The sequence below is a fragment of the Doryrhamphus excisus genome, linkage group LG14 (assembly GCF_037039965.1).
Source record: "Doryrhamphus excisus strain RoL-2023G ecotype Guam linkage group LG14, RoL_Dexc_Guam_v1.1, whole genome shotgun sequence".
In the NCBI taxonomy this organism is placed as follows: Eukaryota; Metazoa; Chordata; class Actinopteri; order Syngnathiformes; family Syngnathidae; genus Doryrhamphus; species Doryrhamphus excisus.
The window spans coordinates 13,760,061-13,785,275 of record NC_136370.1 but is presented as its reverse complement, the minus strand read 5'-3'; the positions used below and the strand labels follow the sequence as shown (position 1 = coordinate 13,785,275).

Here is a 25,215-nt window from a genome sequence, read left to right as displayed (position 1 = left end):
CAGTGATCAGCTGCTACACTGTCATTGCACGTATTAACCATGATCTCAAACCTCCCACAAGGATGAATAAAATTAGCGGTTTCTCTTTTTTTTTAAACCATGTTCAGAGGAATAAGAGATTTGCTGCAGTTTGAACATGAAACAGTCAAAATAACGAGTTGGCTTAAAGTGTGACCACAATGCGGTGAATCTGTGTTTGGGTCGGGTCTGCTTTGAATAAAAACTGATTTGCTTCCCCCCCTAAATTTAGTCTCCAAAATTACACTCTTAAGAACATTGTAAGAATGCACAAGACCTAAAGATCCTCCTCCTCACCAGAGTGTAATGAGAAACTGCTTGAGTGCAAGATGTTGGTCAAAAAGGCAAACACCTGCAGTGATGCGACAGAAGCACTTCATACAGTTGCCTTAAAACCCCCATCAACACCCAACAGAGAACTACTTCTTCTGAGAAGCAACCCAAGCTGATTTGCTGGAAAAACCCAAGACAGGAAAATCCTATAATATAAAAGTCAAAGACACGTTAGCTAGGAAGAGTTCAGGCTTGAATGCTCATCAACAGATAACAATCAGAAGTAATAAAATTGCTCAAACAGTAAAAAAAAAAAACAGCATTACCATTTCTACCGAGTAATCCATTACTATTACAAGTGACATGCAGTGATGTTTGAATATTTATTTATGGTAATACAAGTTGCTCATTAACACAATAAATTATTTTGACTCACCATATTCCCTCCTGTGACATGCCTTGTCCCAGCGCCGTTCAGCTGTAGCGTTTTTGTGTCCTTGTTAAAACATATCGCTCCTCATAGTCTTCCATGAACTGAACATTCATTTACAGTTTTCCATTATAGACCCCATCATTCAACTATGATCACTAGCAAAGAATAAACATGGCAGTGGTGCAGAAAGGGAATTGATTGACAATGGTCGATAGCCAATCAGAAAACAGAACCCTCCGTTACCCAATCAGGAAACGGCTTGCAACATATACTGAGACAACTGGACATGTTTTCAACTCTCACATGAGAAAACAACCCCCTCACCAGGTTAGCAGAAGTAAATAGAACAACACCCTTACAACAGAGCACTGATAGATTACTCTAATACACCACAAGGAAGCAGAACACAATGCAAACAATATGTAAAATTGCACTTAAAAAAACCTGTGAAGCAGCAAATCTGCGAAAGGTGAACCGGAATGTAAAAGACTTCCTGATGTCATTATAGATTTAAACTGCACACTACCTGCCTCTCCTGGAGTCCACCTCTGCCATTAGAAAGTCTTGGGCTCTGAGCACATAGCTACACTTCACAGTAACTTGCTTCAGACTCAACTTAAAACTCCCTCACCTTTTTTTCTCTCCCGCCCAGTGAGACTCACTGCATAGACTATATTTCATATTATTTTTCAAAAATGCACATGTCCCCTACCCTAAGGTAACTTACTTTGGGTGCCGTGATTCCCCATGTTGGAAAAAAGAAACTTGACTATTACTTCCGGGTTGGATAAATACTTCCTGTTCACACTAATTGAATAATTAGTGGGTGGAACACTGAAGCCCAGTGGGAGGGGCCTGGCATACATAAGGTCAGTCAGGTAAAGGTCAACCAGAAGTTACAATGCTTTGTTTTTTTTTCTCCTTTTAGACTTTATACTGACTCATTTTATTTCTATTTCAATGTGGACTTTTTTAACTTTTTTTTCTTATTTTCTATTTCTGAAAGTTTTGCACCTCTGCAGGCTGTTTTTCTATTTTGGACTGATCCAATAAACAAAACCTGAGCACTCAATTCTGACTCTGCCCGGAGCTGAGTAGAGCCCCGCCACACACTAATATACTTTGTTTGCTGCCTCAATGTTGGTGTAAGCTATTTTTTATGACACGCTTATTTTGTTATGAGTAAACAGGATTTTGCCAAAGGAGCTATTATTTTGAAGAATGGAAGTGTGTTGTTTGGGTTGAGAAGGTGTCGTGACTGTTGCTAAACAAGACTAGTTGTGCACATGCATAAACTTTATTTTCCAAACAGTGACAGAACAGTGCGTGTGACATAGCTAGTTAAACGGTAGACTACCAGAAAAGTCATTCATTTACGTCTTCATCCTCCTTGGAACTAAAACCACTAAAGTCATCTTCTTCAGCATCACAATTGAACATACACATAATTCCTTCGTCACACACTTTGTCAGTCTCCCTTCGTATTTTGGTGTCTTGGGTCACTTTTATCTGCACGGTGAGTGAGTGGTTAGTGCGCAGGCCTCACAGCTAGGAGACCTGAGTTCAATTCCACCCTCGACCCAGCTTTGTGTAGAGTTTGCATGTTCTCCCCGTGCATGAGTGGTTTTTCTCCGGGTACTCCGGTTTCCTCCCACATTCCAAAAACATGCTAGGTTAATTGGCGACTCCAAATTGTCCATAGGTATGAATGTGAGTGTGAATGGTTGTTTGTCTATATGTGTCCTGTGATTGGCTGGCGACCAGTCCAGGGTGAAGACAGCTGGGATAGGCTCCAGCGGTAGAAAATGAATGAATGAATGAATGAACAATTTAGCCATATAGCTTGAGCTATCTTCTACATCACGCAATCATCCAACCTTACAAAACCCATTGGTGATAGTAGAGGGTTGGCACTCAGCTCATTCAAGTTTTATAATTATTTTGCCATGTTTTCATCATGTGAAACTTTAATTATTATGAAATGTATTTATGTCTGGAATTTTACAAAACTGCCTTGGATTTGGTACATTTTGGGTGTTTGTTGGACCTTTTGGAACAAATTACAAATGAAATGCACAATTGGACATCTTTATACACAGGTTTAAAAAAAGAATGCTGTCTTGAGTTACTATGACAATGACAAGCATATTTAATTACATGCATGTATCTTCACTGGAAGAGTCCATTTAGCAGGAATTTCCAAAAATGTCCGTGTGCATTAGCAGGTGCGGTCAATTGTGGTGTATCTGTATGCTCTGTTTTGTTTGTAAAGGACGACTTAGGATCTCTGGGCAGTCATGGGCCTTGAATAAAATCTCACAAATGTGTTTGTTTTGTTTTTTTTCAAAGTTGGGTTTCACTTATGAAGTAGCTGAGACTTTGTTAACTTAGTAATGGATATGGACACGGAGGAGAAAAGCACTTCCTCTATCACCCTGACACCCACCTTTTGTCTCTGTGATGCTGCCAGGATAGGATGAAGCTTCTCTTTCTCGTTTCCCGTGTCAGCTGAAATACACTTCTCACTTTTAAAATATGTTTAAGTGCTGTATTGTAGGACTCAGTGGCCACAACGTTGGCTACAACTGCACAATTTATGCACCAATTTTTTAAAGATTTGAGCTGCAGGATGTGGTGATCTGTGCTGTGAACAAAAAAGGTATTTTTTAGAATTAAAGTTGTTTAATTAAAGGCTGGTCTTTGATTAAAGACCTATTATGCTCATTTTTTGGCCTTTTTTATTCAGTTATGGAATCCTATAGTGCAATTACACACAATAATCCACACAGAAAACATTCTATATCTTCCAGAATCTGCACCTATTCCAGCTGTATTTGCTTGGATTTCCAAAACGGTCTGTTTCCCCATTGACTATTCTGTTTGATTATAGCGGCGCATGTAGACAAGCGATTGAAATATTCCTTTCCATGTATATCATTGTTTTCGTAAAAGTAATTCGGAAAGATTCCATCCCGAAAGAGAAAAAAAACCCTCATGTAAACGTGGCTAGTGTCAAAATTAGAAAGTGGTTTCGGCAGTAGTCCGGAAGTCCTTGCTAGCGCTTGGGAGTGTTACCAATCAAAGTGGAGTGGGGGTTCCCGGAGGCAAGCTGTGGGTGGAATAAATTAAAACAGACCGTTTTGGAAATCCAAAGATATACAGCTTGAATAGGTGCAGATTCTAAAAGATCTAGAAAGCTTTCTGTGTAGATTATCATGCATAGCTGCTCCATAGGAGTTCACAACTCAATACAAAGGGCCAAAAATGAGCAAAAGAGATCCCGCGAGTGAACAATGGCAATTGAAGAGAGATGTACAGGGTTTTGGGCCTGAATAATCCAATAACGACAACAGTCGCTTTTATTGCAAATGTTGAAGAATGGCTGTGATAAACATTTTTGTGCATTTCTTTGCTTTTCATGGAAGCAACCCTGAGAACAGGAATCTCCTGTATGATAAATCCTATTCCAATTCTAATTCTCCATAAAGCTGCATGGTGGTCGAGTGGTGAGCATGTTGGCCACACAGTCAGAAGGTCGGAAAACCTGGGTTTGAATCTCCGCTTGGGCGTCTTGTTTACCTGTGCTTTCTCCGTGTACTCCGGTTTCCCATTCCCAAAACACGTTACGGTAATTGGAGACTCTAAAGAGTCCATAGGTATGAATGTGAGTGTGAATGGTTGTTTGTCTATATGTGCCCTGCTATTGGCTGGCGACCAGTCCAGGGTGTACCCCGCCCAAAGTCAGGTGAGGATAAGCGGCATAGAAAATGGATGGGTAATTCTCTATATATATGACTTTAGAAAAATTCTAATTGTTTTTTATGGAGACATATTTTCCTGGAACTTAATTTTTAAAGGTTCCGCTGTATTTTTCTATGAATGTGATGTCATGTGTGCAGCTAAGTGGCTATATCAGACCTTTAACTCACTTTCAAGTTGTGTTTTCGCTATGCTAAATTAACAGCCACCCTTTGGCTCAATGCTGTGTGCGAGCGTGGCGATAGAAGAGGCGCGTGCGATTGAAAAGCATCAGTAGCAGCAACAAGCATGGCTCTCCGCAACTGGCTGCACAGCGCAGTCTTCAACGCGTGGCCCTTTTTCCTCCCACTCAGTCTGGCTTGCAACTCGCCACTCACGAAGAGGCCAAACAAAAATATTGGCTGTTTGGCTCCGATTATACTGTCAATGTGGGAAAAGTCAGACAGTTTTATGCATGTTTTATTGCATCCCGGATGTGTCGAGAGTCAATAGGTCATGGAAGTGTTTATTTAGAATTGAGCTTGTCCAACGTACCTTAAAATATGAGAGTTGATGTGGGTTGGCAGCTCCGTCTGGCACTGTTGTCACAACCAAGCTAAGGTGTGGCGGCAGCAGGGCACAGTGGAAAGCTTGATTAATGACCTACACTCTTGTTTACCTTTTACCTTTTGTTGCATTATCTCCTCAACTCACGGCATATTGCAGTGGTACCATTCATCGTTGAGCCTGCTGCCTGTACACATTGCAGTATTGAACAATACCGCAACAGGTTTCGCAAGCCTCAAAAATGTGCTTCCTTCGTGTTTTGAGGGTTGAAAAACTCTTTAAGATCAAGATCTTGTTTGCAGGAAAGCTGTGAGAAGAAATTCTTCACATGCAAGACGCTCAGCAGAGCAATACAAAACACACAAGTTAATCATTTGAAGAAAAAAAATTGAAGTTTTTCTTTTTGTAGTTTACTGTATTTAAATTATGAACATTGGCGCATACTTTCCAATACCCGGTCTCACCGGGAAACTACCGTATTTTACCTTTCTTTACCGACTGGTGGAAATTTTAAAGATTTGTGCTGGATAACGTGGTGATCTGTGCTGTGAACAAAAAAAGGTATTTTTTAGAAGTAAAGTTGTTTAATTAAAGGCTGGTCTTTGATTAAAGACATATTATGCTCATTTTTTTGGCCTTTTTTATTCAGTTATGGAATCCTATAGTGCAATTACACACAATAATCCACACAGAAAACTTTCTATATCTTCCAGAATCTGCACCTATTCCAGCTGTATTTCCTTGGATTTCCAAAACGGTCTGTTTCCCCATTGACTATTCTGTTTGATAATAGCGGTGCATGTAGACTGGCACTTGTTGTTCTTTTTGTAGTTTACTGTATTTAAATTATGAACATTGGCGCATACTTTCCAATACCCGTTCTCACCGGGAAACTACCGTATTTTACCTTTCTTTACCGACTGGTGGAAATTTTGGTGTAAAACCTCAATTTTACAGATATTATGACTGAAACAGTTACTTTATTATTCATATTATTATTATGTTTTTAGTTAAGTCAAAGAGTGTGACAACATGTATTTACTGGTGATTTGTCGTCTCCAACTGGTTTTCAGACAGGACTTTCCTCCCTAAACCCAAAGACACTACTATTTTGGTTTACCACTCGCATTTTTAAGAGAGGCGTCATCATCTTATTATCACCTAATAAGAATTTGAGCCAAAAAAAAATAACTTAAATGCGGAGACCCCGCAGCATCTTGCTGCTGGTAACACGGAGTAACACAGTATATGTTTCAGGAAAGTTTAAATAAGTCGCAGATGGGCAGTTCAGCAATAATGGATCATTCTGTATGTACGCAAATCTTCACTAAAATGAAAAACTACTGTGGAATCTTTTATTTTCATGAAAGGTTTATGAAATGTTTGCATTTACATTTAAATCTTTACTAAAGACGACATGTGTTCTAAAGGCTCTGCACTCCAGTGTGGTTATTCTCTTTATGGCCATTTGCTGGAAGACTTAAAAACTGTGCCGGAACCTCTAGAGATCAAATATGAAATGACACGTTTCCATTTGGAAAGTCAAATCATGTCGCGTCTCAGCCCGTTTTTGGCCTTTTCGAGCATCCGGTTGATGTGGTGAGCTGGCAGTGCAAGTAGGAACATGGTGAAGACACATTTATCATCCTTCAGACTCCAGAGCTGTAACGCTGCCTGCCTGGAAAGCCCAGGGATAGTCAGCTCCGAGAAAGAAAAAAAAAAAAAAACAACACATGAATTGCTTAGGTGGTAAAGGGGAAGAACTATTACATCTCACTTTAATACTTCAAAGCATTAAGTAGAGGATGATCAAATCTGATGTCTTCATTTCACGTGTTTCCTTGAACGCTACAGTCTATCACATAACTAGCTTTACACGGAGACTATCCGTTCTACTGTTCTACATGTTTGCATGCATTGTGTTTCCATGGTAAACTTCAGACACTCACCTTCTGACTCCAGGCCAACTTTCTTTTCAAACGGCTTCTCTTTCAGCTTTCGTTCTCTTTTTCCAGTACGTGTCTCATCTGCCATGTGGACCGTTCTGAAACGAGGTCTCGTCGACTTAAAAGTGGTGCAACAAGAAGAGCGAGCGCAGGGGCAGTGTTACACCCCGTCAGCGTTAAGATCATTCTTCATGCGTTGAGTCTTATACCCTGGAAAGTACATAAAGTGAACGGTGCATGTGATGGATCATTTGAGTTGGATTTGAGGGCTTGTTCTTGCATTTGGAGAAAGTCTGTCATTTGATGGCTGCTAGAAGAGGTTATATGTGGTCAGTTTTAAATCCATTACAGTTAGAGATGGCTGGTCTTTGGTTGGAATACAGTGGAACCTCCAAAGTTGAAATACCAGATAGTAGTGACTTGAGATCAATACTTTTGTTGTTGTGTTGTTCATATTGTTACATAGTTGTTATAACAGCTTTGTGATCAAATGATTCCAATAGTAGTTGGTTGTGTTTATTTATTTTCCTGTATTGACTTAATTTTGCTCAAAAAATATTATGAAATAAAAGGTAATAATGAAATAAATTATATTGTCTTATAGTGTTGTCCAGTGGTATCTTTTTTTCATTATTAATTTGTTACAAATAGTTAGACAAAAAAAAAAAGGAATAGCAACTGAGGCAATTTCCCCCCATAGTAAATAATGTGAATTCAGTTAATCAGTTCCATCTCAATAAAAAAACATTTTATGGATAATAATTACTGTTTACATGACAAATGGGCAGAACTTATTGTCGCCACAAACTTCCTGCAGATTCTGGTGACATCACTCAATTTCGATTTGTCCTCATGAGGGGTATGCTGGAACCTATCCCAGCTAGCCTGCAGGGCGCTTATAAACAAACCATCCACACTCATATTCATATCTATGGACAATTTAGAGTTGCCAGTTAGTAATAATATAATGTATATAATAATAATGTTAATAAAAAAAATTTACAAAAATTAAAAAATAGAGTTGCCAGTTAATAACATGCATGTGGAAGGAAACTCAAACACAGGGGTAACATACAAATCCACACAGACATGCCCAACAGATTCAAACCCAGATCTCAGGACTGTGTGACCGACATGCTAACCACTAAGTCACCATGCCAGGTTTGAATATATTCATATATTGATGTAAGTTTAATATCAGTAATTATCAGTAGTGCTGAGCCTATATTTACTTAATATTGCATCAATTGAAAAATTTGATTACTTCTTATTTATTAGATTTTTTTTTACATTTAAACATAAATTTTAACTGACATATAAGTGTAAAAATGTGCTAAGATAAGACGATTTTTTTTTTAATGACTCCCATTTTGGCGACGGGTGATGGAGAGACAGAGCAAACAGGCTTGCTCAAGGCGGGTAAACGTTATGCATCACGCTTTTTAACATTCTTACTGCAATTGACATACGAGTGAATAAATAACAAACCGCTGCATATGAAAACTGAACCAGAACAAATTATTTACACGCTGTTACCTTCGATGACCTGTGGCAGATGTGACCATGTGACATGGTGGAAAACTTGCATAGTCGGATAACTGCGTGTGTCTATCAGGTGAGTCTTTTTACATCAGCATGAGATGACTTTTTAACGTATGTTCCATTATTCATTTCTTATTTGTGTTGATTTTTTGGTACTTTAGCCTCAGGTTCGCACCATTTTCCTACATTAGTTCCATAGGCATCAGACAAATTTTCCTGAGGTACTAAAAAAAACATGAAGGCCCTCGTGGAGCATACATACTGTGTGCTCACCACTCTCAAATGAGATAAAATAACCGAGGTTAACCAATGATATCACATTTGCAAAAATAATAATGCTGCTTTCAGTGACCCCCGGTATTAAAAATGTTTATCATTGTAGTTTGCAGTAGCAGCACTGCATCATACTGACAAGTTTATTTTGCTCCTCTGAAGATGGAAAAAAAACATCCCTCAGTCGGACGCAGTGCAAACTACAACACCATTAATAAATATTGTTCATTTAATAGCTGACTTAAAAAGTCAACATAGACTAGTCAGTGTTATCTGTATGAAAATCTGACATTTTAAATTAAATTTAAAATTGTACAGGTGCAATGCATGCAGACATTCACAATTCAGCATTTTTTCTTTTTTTTTTTTAAGTTTTTCTCCAAAAATATTTTGGGTTTTTTTTGTTGCAGAAAATATTTAAATGTACAAAATATTAAAATGTACAGCATTAAGTACCAATGTTTAAAAAAAAGTTTTTACATGTCTTTATGGTTCAACTGATATGACTGAGATTTCACACTTTGTTCGACAATCCTTGAATGCACCATCATTGCTTTGAGACGCAAAAGTGAAGCTAACTTCCACACTATGACTCTGATTCCATCTAATAATTACAACATTCTTATTGCAAATGTTAATCCAATATCAAAGGCGAACATCAACGTCAAGCTAGCAGGAGGGTTTGAAGGCGGAGGGGAAGGCGAGTATCAAAAATATTTTTTTTTAGGTGTTATAGTTGACAAAGTGCGAGTGTCATATCTTATAATATCTCATTAATAATTAATTCATTTTCATTTTAAAATATGCCAATGACCAAAACCGGCTTTTGCCGTATTATTGAAAAGGAAACTACAGTATGATGTAATTGAAGACTATATACATCACAGAGGTAACTGTGCTCCAAACGAGTAGGAAACATCCATCTAAACAGCCCACCTGCTGCCCTTCCAGCTCAGAGGACTCAGTGGGGGGTATCACTTGCGCCCCTGATTGATGATCATAGGTCCCGCAGGAAGTAACCCCGCCACCATGAAGGAGTGTTTTCTGAACCCCAAGTGGTATCCGGGAAAACATGAATGACTCCAGTCAGGGAGCATGTGCACGCTCGTCAGCCATCCTAATGTTGGTCATGTTTGGACTGTCTGAACCACTTGGGGCTTTGCTGCAAAAAGGGGGAGGAGACGAATCAGGGGGCAACAAAACACTGAGCACAGAAGACCCCCAAAAAAATCCTACAACTTGCCGTTAAATTAGATCAGTGGGACGTTTCACTGTGCAGTTGGACCAGAACTGTTTGTACAAATAGTGGACAGTATGATTCAATATCTTTTAGTGCTCCTTTTCTATGCACCATATACTCCTCTTAGGGCCTAATTGTACGGATATATACTGTCATTGAATTAATTTTATATGCATCATATACTCCTCTTAGGGCCTAATTGTACGGATATATACTGTCATTGAATTAATTTTCTATGCATCATATACTCCTCTTAGGACCTAATTGTACGGATATATACTGTCATTGAATTAATTTTATATGCATCATATACTCCTCTTAGGACCTAATTGTACATACTGTTCATTGAATGAGAGTCCTATAACCTAATAAAGCATATTGTATGCATATTATTACAAAAAAATTAAATAGTCCTTAAATAACACATCCAGTGAATGTTATGCGGGCGGCATGGCGGTTTAGTGGTTAGCGCGCAGACCTCACAGCTAGGAGACCAGGGTTCAATTCCACCCTCGGCCATCTCTGTGTGGAGTTTGGGTTTTCTTCGGGTACTCCGGTTTCCTCCCACATTCCAAAAACATGCTAGGCGACTCCAAATTGTCCATAGGTATGAATGTGAGTGTGAATGGTTGTTTGTCTATATGTGTCCTGTGATTGGCTGGCCACCAGTCCAGGGTGTACCCCGCCTCTCGCCCGAAGACAGCTGGGATAGGCTCCAGCACCCCCGCAACCCTCGTGAGGAAAAAGCGGTAGAAAATGAATGAATGTTATGCATCCATCCATTCTCTATACAGCTTGCCTTCATTAGGGTCATGAGTAAGCTGGAGCCTATCCCAGCTGACTTCGGGTGGTACATTACTATGCTGATTTCTTTATGTATAAATTGGCTGGGAATTTGACATAAAAAATAAATTGGAGAATTGCGATTGTACCTTGCCTCTCGCTCAAAGTCAGTTGGGATAAGCTCCAGCATGCCCCTGTGACCCCAGTGAGAACAAGCGGCATAGAAAATAAATGGATGTCACAATTCTATGACACTGTTAATTTAAGATATAAGGATTTTTTTATTTATTCAATTATTGCTGTCCAAAGTTGATTTAAAATGCTGGCGTTCCTTACAGACGATGGGGTGTTTCCCAACAGATGGTGTACTAGGAATAAATCACTATTAAATATATTTTTAAAAAAGAGCTTTTCATTGATTTTAATGGCTTTATTTGACTTCTAACACCAACATCTTTATGTAACCGTCCCTGACATTTTGGACAAGAATGACGAGTCAACCAACCACATTCTTTCCTGACCACACACTTGATTCACAATCATAACTTGTTTGCAGGAAAGCCGACTTCTATACCTCAATTCTGGTGCTGGAGGGGCCACTGAATGTTAAAACTATGACGACTTATAATAACTTATATAATACGATAACTTGTATGTCATTGCATTGGGTTGAGGCTCCATTAGTGGCAGTTGCCATGAATAATGCTCTCAAAGGAACATAAAAACGACCTATTTTGAGACATTTGCAAAAACATTTCAATGCACTTAAAAGCCTGCGCTCACCACAAACAGGCCCAGCATACTAGCATACAGAAACCAGGCAAACTCAGTTGTGGCATAAGCGAACAGCCTCTCATAAATGCTGGGGGAGTCTATTAAAAAAGCTGTGAGAAGGCCACAGAGCAAACATAGCATAAACAGTTGACCCTATAGGCCTTTATAGGGTCTAATTGATATTCTGGAACTTGATGTGGGCTGCACACACTCGCCCAATCAGACCTTAGATTTCCATCATGGCCGCTGTCATTACAGGTCAGATAAGATCAGCGGAGGCGCCCAGGCTGCCACAACTCCTTGGAAAGGTGTGGTGGTTACACCTGAATGCTCTTCCAGCTCAGCACCAACACAAATATTATAATTCCTAACAGGAAACACCCAAATTAAACCCTACTCTTCGGCTTATAGGCAAAATGTGCACACCATTAGAAGGAGAGAAGAGCAAAAACTGCTGGAAAACATTTCAAGAAAAAAAAACAATCATGCCAGAAAACTGTTTGTGAAGTCCAAATTCCTAATTTTATGTTAACTAGTTAGTATGTCAGTCATTTATAATATGTATTATATGTAATAATATAGAATGCAACAAAACAAGGTTTTATTTAAGAAAACTTTATTTTTATGTCTTTAATATTAAAATGAAATTATAAAAATATATCATGTAATTAGAGCTTTGGAAAATATTCAACATTTAGACTTTTTTTATACCCCCCCCCCATGTCTGCAAAATGGAGCTGACTGGCACAAATGAAGACACATCTAACAGCTTCTTATTTTTTTTAAACAATGGCAAACCGGTCGTGCAGAAAGTGTTTTTGTTTTTCATGACAAAATATGTCGATGGAGGAAGGGGGGAGCACCATGCATTCATGCAAGCTTACATTCATAAGGCCATAAAGCCCATTTTAGGCTCGGCTATGCATCCACAACGTGAGGAGAGGCCCGGGTTTGATTGGGTTCAGACTTACTGCAGTTGAAAAGAGTTCAGGTAAGTCAAAGAATGAAGCTGGTAAAAGTCCTGGTTATGATGATGAGGTAGGGAGACTGAGTCCATGCACACCGTTCAAGTCTTCGTGTTGCTGCTGCTGCTGCTGCTTGCTCAGCGGACTGGGAGCTTTTCGTTCTCCTGGTGGAAAAAATACAGAAAAGTTAAGTTGATGATGCATTTATGTACGTTGATAAATCAAATAGTTAATATGGGTGCAAACATGTTTTTTTTTTTTTTTTGTATATCATGGCATTAAGCAGTGCTGGTCACAACATTAGGTACACCTGCACACGCAACAACGTATAACCTTGCTGGACAAATATGTATATTACATATGGTTGTCGTTCTGCACTAATCGTTTGTCATATTTACCATTATAATAATAGAAAATAAAACAACACATAATATATTAGAGTATGGTGCAAAAATTATTTGATTGAAGTGTTCAATTAAAAACTAGATACCGATTAAATTCGCTGCTTATAGCGTGAGACTGTAATTATAATGTGGATTCTTTGACGATTTTTCACATTTCATAATCGTCCAAATTATTAAAATATATATTTTTAATTTCACTTTCGTGTTTTTTTTTCAATTTAAACACTGAAATAAACTTTTTCCCAAAATATGCCAATTTATCTAAATATCTCTACACACAAACACATATTGTTGAATTAATACATCTATAAAAATACCTATTCATGATACAACGTATTCAATCATTAGGTGTGCCTAATGTAGTGGCCGATCAGTGCGTTAATTCTAAATGACGTGTTTGGGATTCGGTGCTTACAGTAAAAAATACCCCTCCACTGTAATGACATTTTTTTTTACCTTCTCTGACATGGTGCTTGAAGGCCATCGTGGAGTGGATCTCGCCAGCGTGCATCATGCCGCCTCCCGGGTGAGACAGAACCGGGCTTTGGGGCTGCCAGTGATGGTGTCCCGGGGCCACGTAGCCTCCAGCTGGGCCGCTGTAGACCCCGTACTGGTTGGTGGGGGAGTACGCACACGCTGAGACGTAACTAGACAGCGTGGAAGACGGCTGTGGAATAAATATAGTGGGAATAAATATATGATTGTTACAGAGAGAGAGGGGGGGGGGTATATCGGAAATCAATGATTACCTGTGCATATTTGATATCCGCATCTATGGCTGATTTGTCGATGCCGTTGACTGTGTGAGCTGCCGGGAAAGCTGCTCGATTGACGCTGCTCCATTCCTCCATTTTGGTCGGATATGCTTCAGTCCCAGCAATTGCTGATTTAAAAAAATATATAAATGAAACAAGAAAATGTATTTCCATTAAATTAAATTAAATTTAATTAAAAATATATATATAACTTGATATTTCCTTGAATTATGATATTTTCTATTAAGGTTCAAATGAAATACTCACATATAAATACAAATACATTTATTTCTAGTTTTATAAGAACAACTTTCAGGTAAAAGACTAAAAGGTAAAGAGAAAATGTATGTAATGAGCAGTTAAGGATTAGAGTGGGATCTTCCAGGTGAGCAAGGTGTTTGCACACCCATCATGCATGACAAGGCCTATTGATAGTGGCCTAATGGACACATTGTCCTGCAGCCTGGTGCCACAGAACAGGTTGTGCAGAATTAAAGAGAAACACGTGCATTGCAATAGGGGGGGGGTGTTAAAGCGTGTGATATAAGTCAGTGTTCAACTCACCTGCGGGGTCCATGAAGGCTCTAATCCCGAGGATGTTGCTGACGGTGTGTGCAGAAGGCCAAGCCCTGGAGATGCTGACATGTCCCGCAGTCACAGGCACCCCAGGAGGGGTGGCCATCTTGGTGGCAGCAGGGGACATGGAGTTGGAGTAGGAGTAAGGATAAATGTGGTTGTAAGACAAGCCGGCCTGAGCAGAACCTTGCTTGCTTCCTTCGTACTGGCCGGGCTGGGAAAGATTCCCAATCTTGTTGCGTAAAATCCTACTGATGGAGCTCACAGAAGGCACGTTGTACTTGTCACACACCCCGTCCGCTAAGAGCCTGTCCCGGATCTCCCACGCAAATATGCCGGGGTCGTTTTGTTTGTATTCCCTGATGTTTTTCACAACATTCGGCGTCGTGACGCGAGGTTTGCTTCCGCCGATGGCGCCCGGTAAAATGGAGCCGGTCTCGTTGTACCGGGCTAGAATCTTGCTCACGCAGCCGTGGGAGACGCGTAGCTGTCGGCTGATGTCGCAGGGTCGAATCCCCAGCTGAGCCAGTTCCACTATTCTCAGTCGGATGGCGTTGGGTAGGGGTCTGCCGTTCACGAACACACCGCCCAGTTGGTTCACCTCTCCATAGGTTTGCTCTGCGTCATTACAAACACACTTTATTTTAATGCACAGCGAATGGAACACTTTAAGGGTGAAAATTAAAGCTAAAGTTCGAGTTCCCCCCCTCTTTTCCTTGAAGCCACCTCCATCTTTTGTGTTCGGGGGAAAAATGGCGTTCCTGGAAAATGTGCAGGATTCTCCCCATATAACATAAACATAATGAAAATACGCGACATGATTGCGCATTGTGATGGCTGTTTAAAGCGGAATTATGACTTTTTACGCAGGAATCATGAATGTAGATACAATTCCATAGACTTTAAACCACTGAAGCATGCAAAAAAATAAAATACAGCCTTACCCATTTGCCTCTTTACGTTCCGAAATACTTGGAAATACAGGAAGCCTTTCCAGTTGGAAAGTACACCAAAAAAACAAATATTCCCCGATAAAAGGGTTCTCCAGCTACAGCGAACAAACTTCTTCTTTTCAGGTGTGTGCTATAAAAGATGACCGATGAAGTGATCTTCATCCGATAAACGCAAATTGAAGTTATCCCGGGGAGTCCGGACTTTGCTGGAATTAATTTGACGCGTCCTCTCCACGTCAAATCTTTGCTGTTTTACGCAGCCGCTGTGCTCTGGTTTCATTGGTCGCCCAAAGCTGTGCGAAGCTGTCAGCCAATACGAACCCCCATCCGGTTGGAGTCGTGCAGCCTCCTGGAGTATTTTGCATAGGGGGAAGTGGCAGAAAGGGGAAACATTTCATCCAACATGCAGCCTCCTGGTAAGAACTTCCAGCTTTAGTGTACCCATGTAAACTATACACCGGATTTAACTCCTTGGATTATTTATAAATTAAATTAAGTGAAGTAACAGTGTCATAACAATGGACAGAAATGCTGTAAAAAGTTAATTATTTTAGTTATGCTTGACTATATTAGGTTTGTTTTTAAGCGTATTTTGCATTGTATTACCTTTATAAAGTGAACCTATAATCAGGAATTATTCATTTTTGGAACAAATTTACTTTGCAATAATACTATTGATGCATATAATTTGTAGTCTGAGAATAATTTATATATGCTGACTGTGCAGAATGTGGCCTTTTACAATGGGGAAAGAGCTTATGTAATTGATATCTCTGTAGATCTTTTTTCCAAACTATATCAACGCGGATTCCAACAGACGTCCACGACCACAGCATGTTTTTTTTTTCCTGTGCAAGTTTGGAAGGCAAATCATTTATACGCTCGCAAAATGTGTCTTGTAAAAACTTAACAGTCGACCTGAAGGTAACAAGGTGCAGCGTCCTTGTCCTTTTTTCCCTCCATTTGCAACACCAACCCCCCCTTTCTCCATCTCACGGTATGTCCTGAGCCATCATCATTCCCATCATGAGAGCACATGGAAGCTATCAGAGGAAGAAGGTCTGGATTTTCTTCTCCGTGAGGTATCATATGAATTGTATGCGTTTTCATGCATGTGTGTGTATGTTTTGTAAAATGGTGACATAAGGCAAGCGAAATAATTCATGTTATGTTTCTTTTAGCGTCAAAAAGTCTCTTAAAATTGACATAACTTCTCGTCATGCAGGACTCCCCCATGTGGACGTCATGGGAACTGCAGGTGTAGGGCCGTATAGAGGTCGGTACCATATTGCATGTTCGAAAAAAAAATCATTTTCGTTTGATTTTTTTTAACCAATCTTGAATGAGTGTGTGTGAATTCCCAACAGCCTCTAAATGCACCATACACCGATTAATTAATTATTGATCGCTCTAAGTATGCATGCCAAACTCTACTCATCTTTGAAGTGTATTTTACTGTTAATTGTTACTTTGCGAATGTTTATATGTGAAATTAATATTTGTTATGACCATATTTATGTATTTTATTTGCATATTTTAATTGTATTTTAAAATATAATATATCTTGTTGCAGTTTATTTCTTAAATCTGTTACTAATTCGTTACAAGGGCTGCTATAATAGCAAAATAACCAATATTATGTGCTGTTTGTATTTAATAGATTTTGTGGTTTTTAGTCACAGAAATAGCATTATCCAATAATGTAGATTCGCTGGCAAATTCATTCCGAGTTGTGCGTAAATAAATAAATGAAAAAACAAAAACAAAAAAAGACTTCGAATAATTCTACGGTCGGGTTTTATTTACCAACATTTAGTTCGTTTGAAATGATATTCCTTGTGAATAAAATGTAATTGTAAATTTAATTTGAAACGAAATATAAATGAATTGTCTGCAGCAATAACAAAGTAATAATAATATGCAGACTTTTCCGCTCATTTCTTTATAATCCAAAGTATATACATTCCTTCCATAATTAAATTAAACCACCATCCCATCATGCCGGAATTATTGTTGTCTGGTAAACATCCAAAATACAAATTTAAACGTGAATTTCATCTAAATATTGAAATTAAAGGTATAGTTTATAATGCATTATATTTTAATATATCTTTTTTAATGCTGCAGAAACGTCGTTTTTTCCTATATTTTCATACTAGGATGTTGAATGTACAATGCAATCCTTTCAATAAATAAATACCACTCTCTTTCGTAAGTAGATTTTGTTTTTACCAGGTTTAAAAAATATGAAATGCATTTATTGTTGTTTTTTGGTCAAGGGAATATGAAAAACATGCTGATAAATATGGCAACAGAAACAAAAGCAACACCTGACACCTCAATTAAGTTGAACTTCACCTCTTAGTAAATATTGGTGCTGCTTTTAAATGACAAGCTACAGAATTATGCATCAGATTATTAAAAAATATATATTATTATGAATGTGTAGTCTATGAATCAAAGCTATAGTGATGTCTCAATAAAGCAGCCCTCCTCATCTTCTGCAGTTGGGCTTTCTTAGTGAGGTGAGGTGGTAATATATACTTTCTTTGTGCCCTGCTGGTGAGGTTCTGCTAAATGGAGGCTGGAGGACAGCAAGCTGACTTCTTTTATAGGCCGGAGAGCCACTCTGGGCAGTAGAACACGCCTAATGAGGGCGTGCAGTGGTGCCATGTGAGACATGCCAGCTTTTTACCAGGCTGGGTAATTGCTTCAATAAACTTGTCTCATATGTCTTCATGTTTCCAGCATTCGTCTAATTATTACATGAAGGCAGAGGCATCGGCACTGTACAAACGTTGTAGACACAAAATCTTACACTGCGGGTGAAGCTGACCTTTATATATATCTGCATTTAACTTTCAAGGACTCTCCGGTGTTTAGCCTTCACACACTCGGTCGCCGGGAATACTTTGTCCTCTGGTTTTGATTTGAAGTGGAAATGTGTTTAAAATAAGGACTGTAGCTTAACACAGAAGGAGAAATAATGCCTTGAATTTGAAGATATATATCGCTGAACCGTACCCCTGTGAAAGCACAGTTGTAGAGATGACCCTATCACAAACAGACAACACGGCAACTTGAATAATAACAAGTTCAGGTTAGGGCAGTAAATGTCATGTTTATACAGCATGGTGCGTCAGAGAAAACATACAGTAGGTGGCCCAAGGGACAATGGATAATAAAAAACAGTTATTATAGTAGCCAAAACATCTTTATGTATGAAGGTGTAGGAGCTCACATTGAAACAGTAGACAAGCAGAGGTTGTTCTGACCATTTGGCAAGTCAAAATGAGGAAATATGAATTATTCCTGTTGACGGGACACTGCCACTGTCTGCTTCAACATTCCTGATTATTTTGTGTGTGATGTTTTAAGAAAACGTCGCTTGAAGACAATACAAACGTTCAGTTTGTTCCATTCTTGTATTCACACGTCAGACATTCTTAACGGTCATACAAACTAGTAATTGTGTTCAAACAATAAATACCCTTTTTTACCCTCAGTACAATTAATACACTATTAATGAGATACAAAGCTGATATATGTTAATGTTTTGTTCAGATAGCTCAACATATTGACTTTTAGCATCTTTAATGCATAAATATATCAAAGTGGCCCCTGCCTCTTTTAATTTTTCTGTATGTGGACCTCGCTGAAAAAAATGTGGACTAGTGTACTCACATTTTCACATACTGGAGGGAGGGAGCAGCCACAATAGCAAATGCTACATAAAAATACAAATTAATAATGTAATTTCCATTGCTTTGATTTTGATTTTTTTCCTCCTTTCCATCATGGTAACCTTTTGGTGGTGCTAAAAACAAAACAAAAAAAAAAGCAACACTCACTTTAGTTACAGTGCTGCACTAAAAAGTGCCAAATTTCCCTTAGTTTGATTCTTGGAATGAACCAAGCAGAAAATGATAGAGTATTTCCACAAGGAAATAAAGGAGGAGGATTGCATTGGTTTCCATGGTACTATTTGTAAAATATAAATATATATTTTGCAAAAAAAAAGAAATCCAAGACATTTTTCTTCTGAACTAATATGCCGTTAATATGACATTTGTGTAATTTATATATTCTTTTGTTGATATTTTAAGGGTAAGAAGTATACTTCCTTGTACATAATTGTGTATTTTGCAATGATTTAAAAGGGATAGTTCAAATTTTTTTTCACATTAAGTTGTATGACATCCCCATCGGCAGTGTAGTGCATCAATGGTGACTTACCCCCACACTTTGTTCCATGAGTAGAGTTCTGGTTGGACTTTGGTGAGGAGGAATGTGTTTCTGTTTAGTGGCTGTGGTCTCTTAAGTAAAGAATTTGGCTTCTCAAAACAATATGCGTTCAAAAGAGTCATACATTTGCGTTAATTCCTCGGATCCGTTCATATGACACTGAGGAAAAATAACACCAAACAACCGAGAGATCTGAATTTCTTGTTAGCAACGCTTTTGTGATGCAACTGTATGACTGTTTTGAACACGTTTTGTTTTGAGAAGCAAAAAAACGCTCAACTCAAGAGAGCCCAGCAACTAACCTGAACTACGTATGTTCCTTTTCACTGAAATCGGACCTGACCTCCACTCACGGAAAACAAAGTGGGGTAAGTTACCGTTGATGAACTACACTGCTCATGGGGATGTCATACAACTTCATGTCAAAAGATCCGAACCATCCCTTCAAATTTAAATTCTGCTTTTGTATGGTTTCCACAGTATTATCCGACGCTATCAACCTTTTTTTTGCTCTTTGGTGGGGTTGAACGTGCGACGTGCAATTCTCTACCGAATCTTTAGGGGTGGTGTTTCTGCAGAGTCGATTGAGTGAGCAACCACAAAACTCAGCTTCTTAGTTTCATTCATTGCGAGTGTAATGACGTAATGACGCGGTGCATGCCATGTTTATGGGCAACTTTGTCAATCTTGAGCAGAAGGCGGAAGACACCGATTAGGTTCGTCCGACAAACAGCTGCCTATACTCTAATTGCTGGAGAAGAGCACCCATAAACAGAAGACAGTTCACCACAATAATCAAAGTGGTTGGCAAACACTGCTTTAAGGTCATGGACATGAAGCTACATTTTTTTGGAGATGCATTTTATGGATTGTTCACCCACTAATATGGAACGTGAGCTGGGTGAGCTGATTATGTGTTGTTGCCATAGTAATTCTTTGATTTCTCATGTCTGCCGTCCTGTAGCGCAGGGGTGGGCAAATGTTTTGACTCGCAGGCCGCATTGCTTTAACTAAATATACATATGTGGGGCCAGATTATATATTTTACACGTAACGGTCCACCTGGAAGTATTGTATCTGTGTTGTATCCCTTTCTTTCATGAGCACATTGAAAACAGCAGATCACATCAAATAACGAAATTGATAAAACTGCTACTTAAACCATCAAAAGGTTGGATCAAGCCATGATGCCAGGTTGTATGTTAAGTTTAAATTAAATGCTTTGGACAGATTCCTCCAACATTCCAAAAACATGCTAGGTTAATTGGCCACTCCAAATTGTCCATAGGTATGAATGTGAGTGTGAATGGTTGTTTGTCTATATGTGCCCTGTGATTGGCTGGCCACCAGTCCAGGGTGTACCCCGCCTCTCGCCCAAAGACAGCTGGGATAGGCTCCAGCACCCCCGTGAGGAAAAAGCGGTAGAAAATGAATGAATGAACTTTGGACAAAACAGACGGGCCATATTCAAATACTTGTCGGACCGGATGTGGCCCCCGGGCTGTAGTTTGTCCAACCCTGATGTAGCGTCATACTCTAACACTTAGTCCATTGGCAAGTATACTGTATCAGCAATTACGTTCAAGTTCAAATGATCATCAAACCGATAACTGATAACCGTGCTTTGATAAACTCACGGACCAGACACTCTCATTTCCTGTAGAAGCAGCCGCTACGTTGTATATCTACCGCTTACTGTGATAATGATAACCGTGATCATTTTGGTCACAATAATTGTCATATGAAATTTTATTGTTATCTTATATTATTATCATCTTCCCAGTGTTCACGTTATCGAACAAGCTGCACGATCACAGTCACTCCAACAAACAGTACAATACATGGAAACTGTTGTGTGACCTTATAAATTGGAAGCGGATTGTTTTGCTGAGCAACTCTTACAGCACAGTTCACATGAACAATTGTGGGATGCCCAGTGGGATGCATTGTGGTCGGACTATAACCATGCATTTCTTCCCCAAAATATGCCTGCTTCCTACTAATTACACAGGGCATTATTTTCCGCATGCAGTCATACTAAATTCTTTGGAGTAGAGGATGAGAGCGGTTGCATCAATGTCTTAAACAGCGTGCAGTCATTCATGAAAAATATGTTCTTTTACAATGCTGGTGTGTTGTAGTTTGTTTTGTTTTTTTTTCAAGTCAAAAGTCTTGCTTGGAATTGTTACTTGCATGTTTAATACCTCTCCGGGTGGCTGTTGTTTCCTTGGCTGGTCTGTTGTCAATTACGGGGGGAACCTTAATGACTTTGGGAGCACTTCAGACTCCAAGTATACAGCTGATTCATTGCTTGTCCTGCTTGGATATCAACCCACTAACTTAAAAGAAAACGTGGGTCACATGTGGTTATTGACATAAACCTTGTATCTTTATTTCGCATGTCTGCTGTGATGTTTAACTTGTGACTTGCTTTTTTCTTTATGTTATGTATGGTGTTGTCCTTCGATGAAAGCTTATTTCCCTTCTTTGATGAATGTAATGTCGATGTTTTCACTGACTGCTTTGAGCTCAAAATCCAAGTCGTGTGCCATGAATTGTCCTACATGACATGTCTAATGTGCTGTGCCTCTAAGTTGAAGAATGCTGGATCCATTATGGAGGAGTCTGGAAAGGGCTAGTCAAGGTTTTCTATCAGAGACAGTGTGATATTGTTTTCCGCCAAACCAGAAATCAAGGCCTTGGACAGGCCTTCTTTATGTCAGGGATAGGGGTATTGTATTTTCTTTGACAGTCGCTGCTTTTAAGATTAATTGCCTTATGAAAACCGGGTGTCTTTTTCCCCAAAACTAGGCTCAATGTCAGTTCGTCCACATAGAAAAAAATCTGGGCCATAAAATGAATGTCATGACATTGTAGAGATGTGTGTGCAAACCTCAAGGGTTTGTTGCCAAGTAATATTTACGTTTTACTTATTGGACAAAAAGCATGCTCAATTAACTCAACCTCTCCCACATTTAGTCCTATTTGATGAATAAAGTGATTTAAAAAAAAAAATATTTATGCTGAAATTGAAACTGAAATCAGATAAAATGGGTCACATGTAAATCTATCAAAATTTGATATAGTTCCTATGTTAATTTAAATTGTTCATCTAAACAAGACTGCACAAAGCAAGGCATGTCCAACACTAGTGACCACAGTAGTACTGAATGAATCAAGAAATACTGCAAATGTTGGAATACAGTATACAAGTATTACCAAATACAATGCTGATTTTACTTGAATTTTTTCATAATCATTAAACTAATTTATGAACAATTTAACATTGTATTACATTTAAAGGGAACCTATCATGCTCATTTTCAGCCCTTTGTATTGTGTTATGGACTCCTATAGAGGATTATCGGCACAGAATGCTTTTATATTTTCTAGAATCTGCACCTATTCCAGCTGTATTTACTTGAATTTGAATTTTTTCATAATCATTAAACTAATTTATGAACAATTTAACATTGCATTACATTTAAAGGGGACCTATCATGCTCATTTTCAGCCCTTTGTATTGTGTAATGGACTCCTATAGTGGATTACCGGCACAGAAAGCTTTTAGATCTTCTAGAATCTGCACCTATTCCAGGTGTATTTACTTGGATTTCCAAAACCCCCTGTTTTAATTTATTCCACCCGCCTCTGGGCACACCAAATCCACTGTGATTGGTCCCATTCCGCTTGTACAGCTTGTACCAGGGCATAGGGATATCAACCTGTGATTTGTCTCAGTGAGCCATGTTAGGAAAAAAAACTCTCCGAAACCGAGCATTCAGAGTCATCTCAAACTTCTTTCAGGGCTCACTTCCAGAAGCACAAACCTCATTATTTGAAACGATAATACAACATTGAAACAACATTTATGGGTCAGAAAAGTGTCCCCTTTAGGTCTCCTTTAAGATAATGTACCTATAGTATATTGATAAAATAATGATGACAGAGGCTACTGTACAATTATTTGAGCAAAATAACCAGAAAAGCCATGGCTCTGCTGGCCTAACCACTATGAGAAGCACTGACCTACATTTATTACATGTACATTACTATGTAAAGGTTTAGTTGAGATTTTTTTGGACATGAAATTGTATGTATCCCTATTAGCAGTGTAGTGCATCAGTTGTGACTTACCCCCACTTCGTACTGTGACCACAGTTTTGGTGGGATTTTTGTGAGAAAAAACACAGTTCTTGTGTATGACTTTGAAAGTATAAAACATTTGAGTGACAAAATGAAAAAAATCTGACTTTAAAAATTGCTTGGCTTTACTTTCTCTGACGTCGTATTACTTTTGGGAAGGCAAACGCTTTACTTAAGAAGCCCCAATAGCTAACCGGAACTACGTTTCTCATCAACAAAATCTGACCAGACCTGGGCTCACGGGACCAAGTGGGGGGTAACTCACCTTTGATGGACTACACTGCTGATGAGGATGTCATACAACTTCATGTCAAACAACCCAAACTATCCCTTCAAATTCCAATATTTGTTCAATGAAATTGTATTTAGTACTTCTCAGCAGGCTGTTATTTTCATGTTTTCATTCATGTATGTGTATCTTTTTTTATCCAATCAGATCTTAGCTTCCATGTTTTTCCATGTCAGTGTAATCTACCCTGGTCCTTCAGAATAAAGAGTGCTGGCTCATGTCAAATATTAGTCATGGGGCTGTTTCTTTAACCCGGTGCTTCTCAATTACTTTCTGTCATGCCCCCACTGGGGGGGACAAAAATATTTTCATACCCTACCACTATTGAGAAACTATAAACTATATATTTATCTGTACTGTGTCGACTGAATGTGAAACTGAAACCAGCAAAAATGTAACAAAATGGAGAGCAGAGAAGCATATTCAAATTGTATGATTTCAGCGGTTCACTGGCCTCCACGGTGTCTGTGGAAAAAAATCTGGTAAACTCTCCACTTAAGGCACATGTACCAGATGCACTGCTCGCTACTGTTGGTTTAATCATAAGATCTAACATTATGAACCACACAGCAAAATCCCCTTATATTTGTGTAAAATATTGATCAAATTCAATATTAGTTGAATCCGCTCACCCCAACTTCCCAAGTGAATGGAAGCTGTTACATCTGCGACTCCATTTTTGGGCTAATACTTTTGTCCAGATAGTATTTCTTAAGGCTGCAGAACCTTGTACTCAGTACCATGACCTTATTGAACCACATGGTCCTAAATACTCTCCCTTAATTCTACCCTTGTGTGCCTGACAGTTAGGCCAAGACGTGGGTTTGTTTTGGGTGTCCTGTGTATATTCCCGCCATAGCCATCCTTTCAGGATGTCCTGAATCACATATACTATGTATTCCTGCTTGCGGTCACCTGTCATGGTGGTATTCTGCTGAAAGCTGCATAACCCGGGTCCAATTTCTGCATAATGGACACTTGTTTGTGCCGACCCTGATGGTTTAATTAACTGTGTGTCTCTCTGTGAATTGTAATGCTGTTCTGAAGTCCACAGTCAACAGGGAAACACCTGTAAGCTGACTGATGTCCGAACCTCAAGCCACATGGTTATTTTTTGGTCAAATGTGGACACATTGCCTTTCAGCTTATGAAAAAAAAACATATTTGTTTTATACATCGCACATATTTCAGGAATCCCTCATTTCTCTCATCGGCATCCCGGGGAAGTTCATGCCTTTTAAGAACTAATGAAGCAGCTTGAATAAATCTTATATGTTAGGCACATCTCAAGCTGA

The 25,215-nt window shown here is 38.9% G+C and overlaps 1 protein-coding gene across 1 annotated transcript; it reads right to left on the bottom strand.

The window, feature by feature from the left end:
* Positions 1-12,300: 12,300 nt before the first annotated feature.
* Positions 12,301-15,489, bottom strand: pax1a (paired box 1a). Its single transcript, XM_058090931.2, has 5 exons — positions 15,232-15,489; positions 14,276-14,905; positions 13,706-13,839; positions 13,413-13,623; positions 12,301-12,716 (listed from the first exon to the last, which is right to left on the bottom strand). Exons 1-5 carry the CDS (start codon positions 15,233-15,235, stop codon positions 12,613-12,615), a joined length of 1,083 nt encoding a protein of 360 aa, XP_057946914.2. The 5' UTR covers positions 15,236-15,489; the 3' UTR covers positions 12,301-12,612.
* Between the last annotated feature and the right edge of the window lie 9,726 nt (positions 15,490-25,215).

What these genes read in the sequence shown, in the direction of transcription:
- pax1a (XM_058090931.2), bottom strand. An exon ending in CGGATATCAAATATGCACAG is followed by an intron (nt 13,624 to 13,705) that starts GTAATCATTGAT and finishes TTTATTCCACAG; the next exon opens with CCGTCTTCCACGCTGTCTAG. An exon ending in CAAGCACCATGTCAGAGAAG is followed by an intron (nt 12,717 to 13,412) that starts GTAAAAAAAAAT and finishes TTTTTCCACCAG; the next exon opens with GAGAACGAAAAGCTCCCAGT.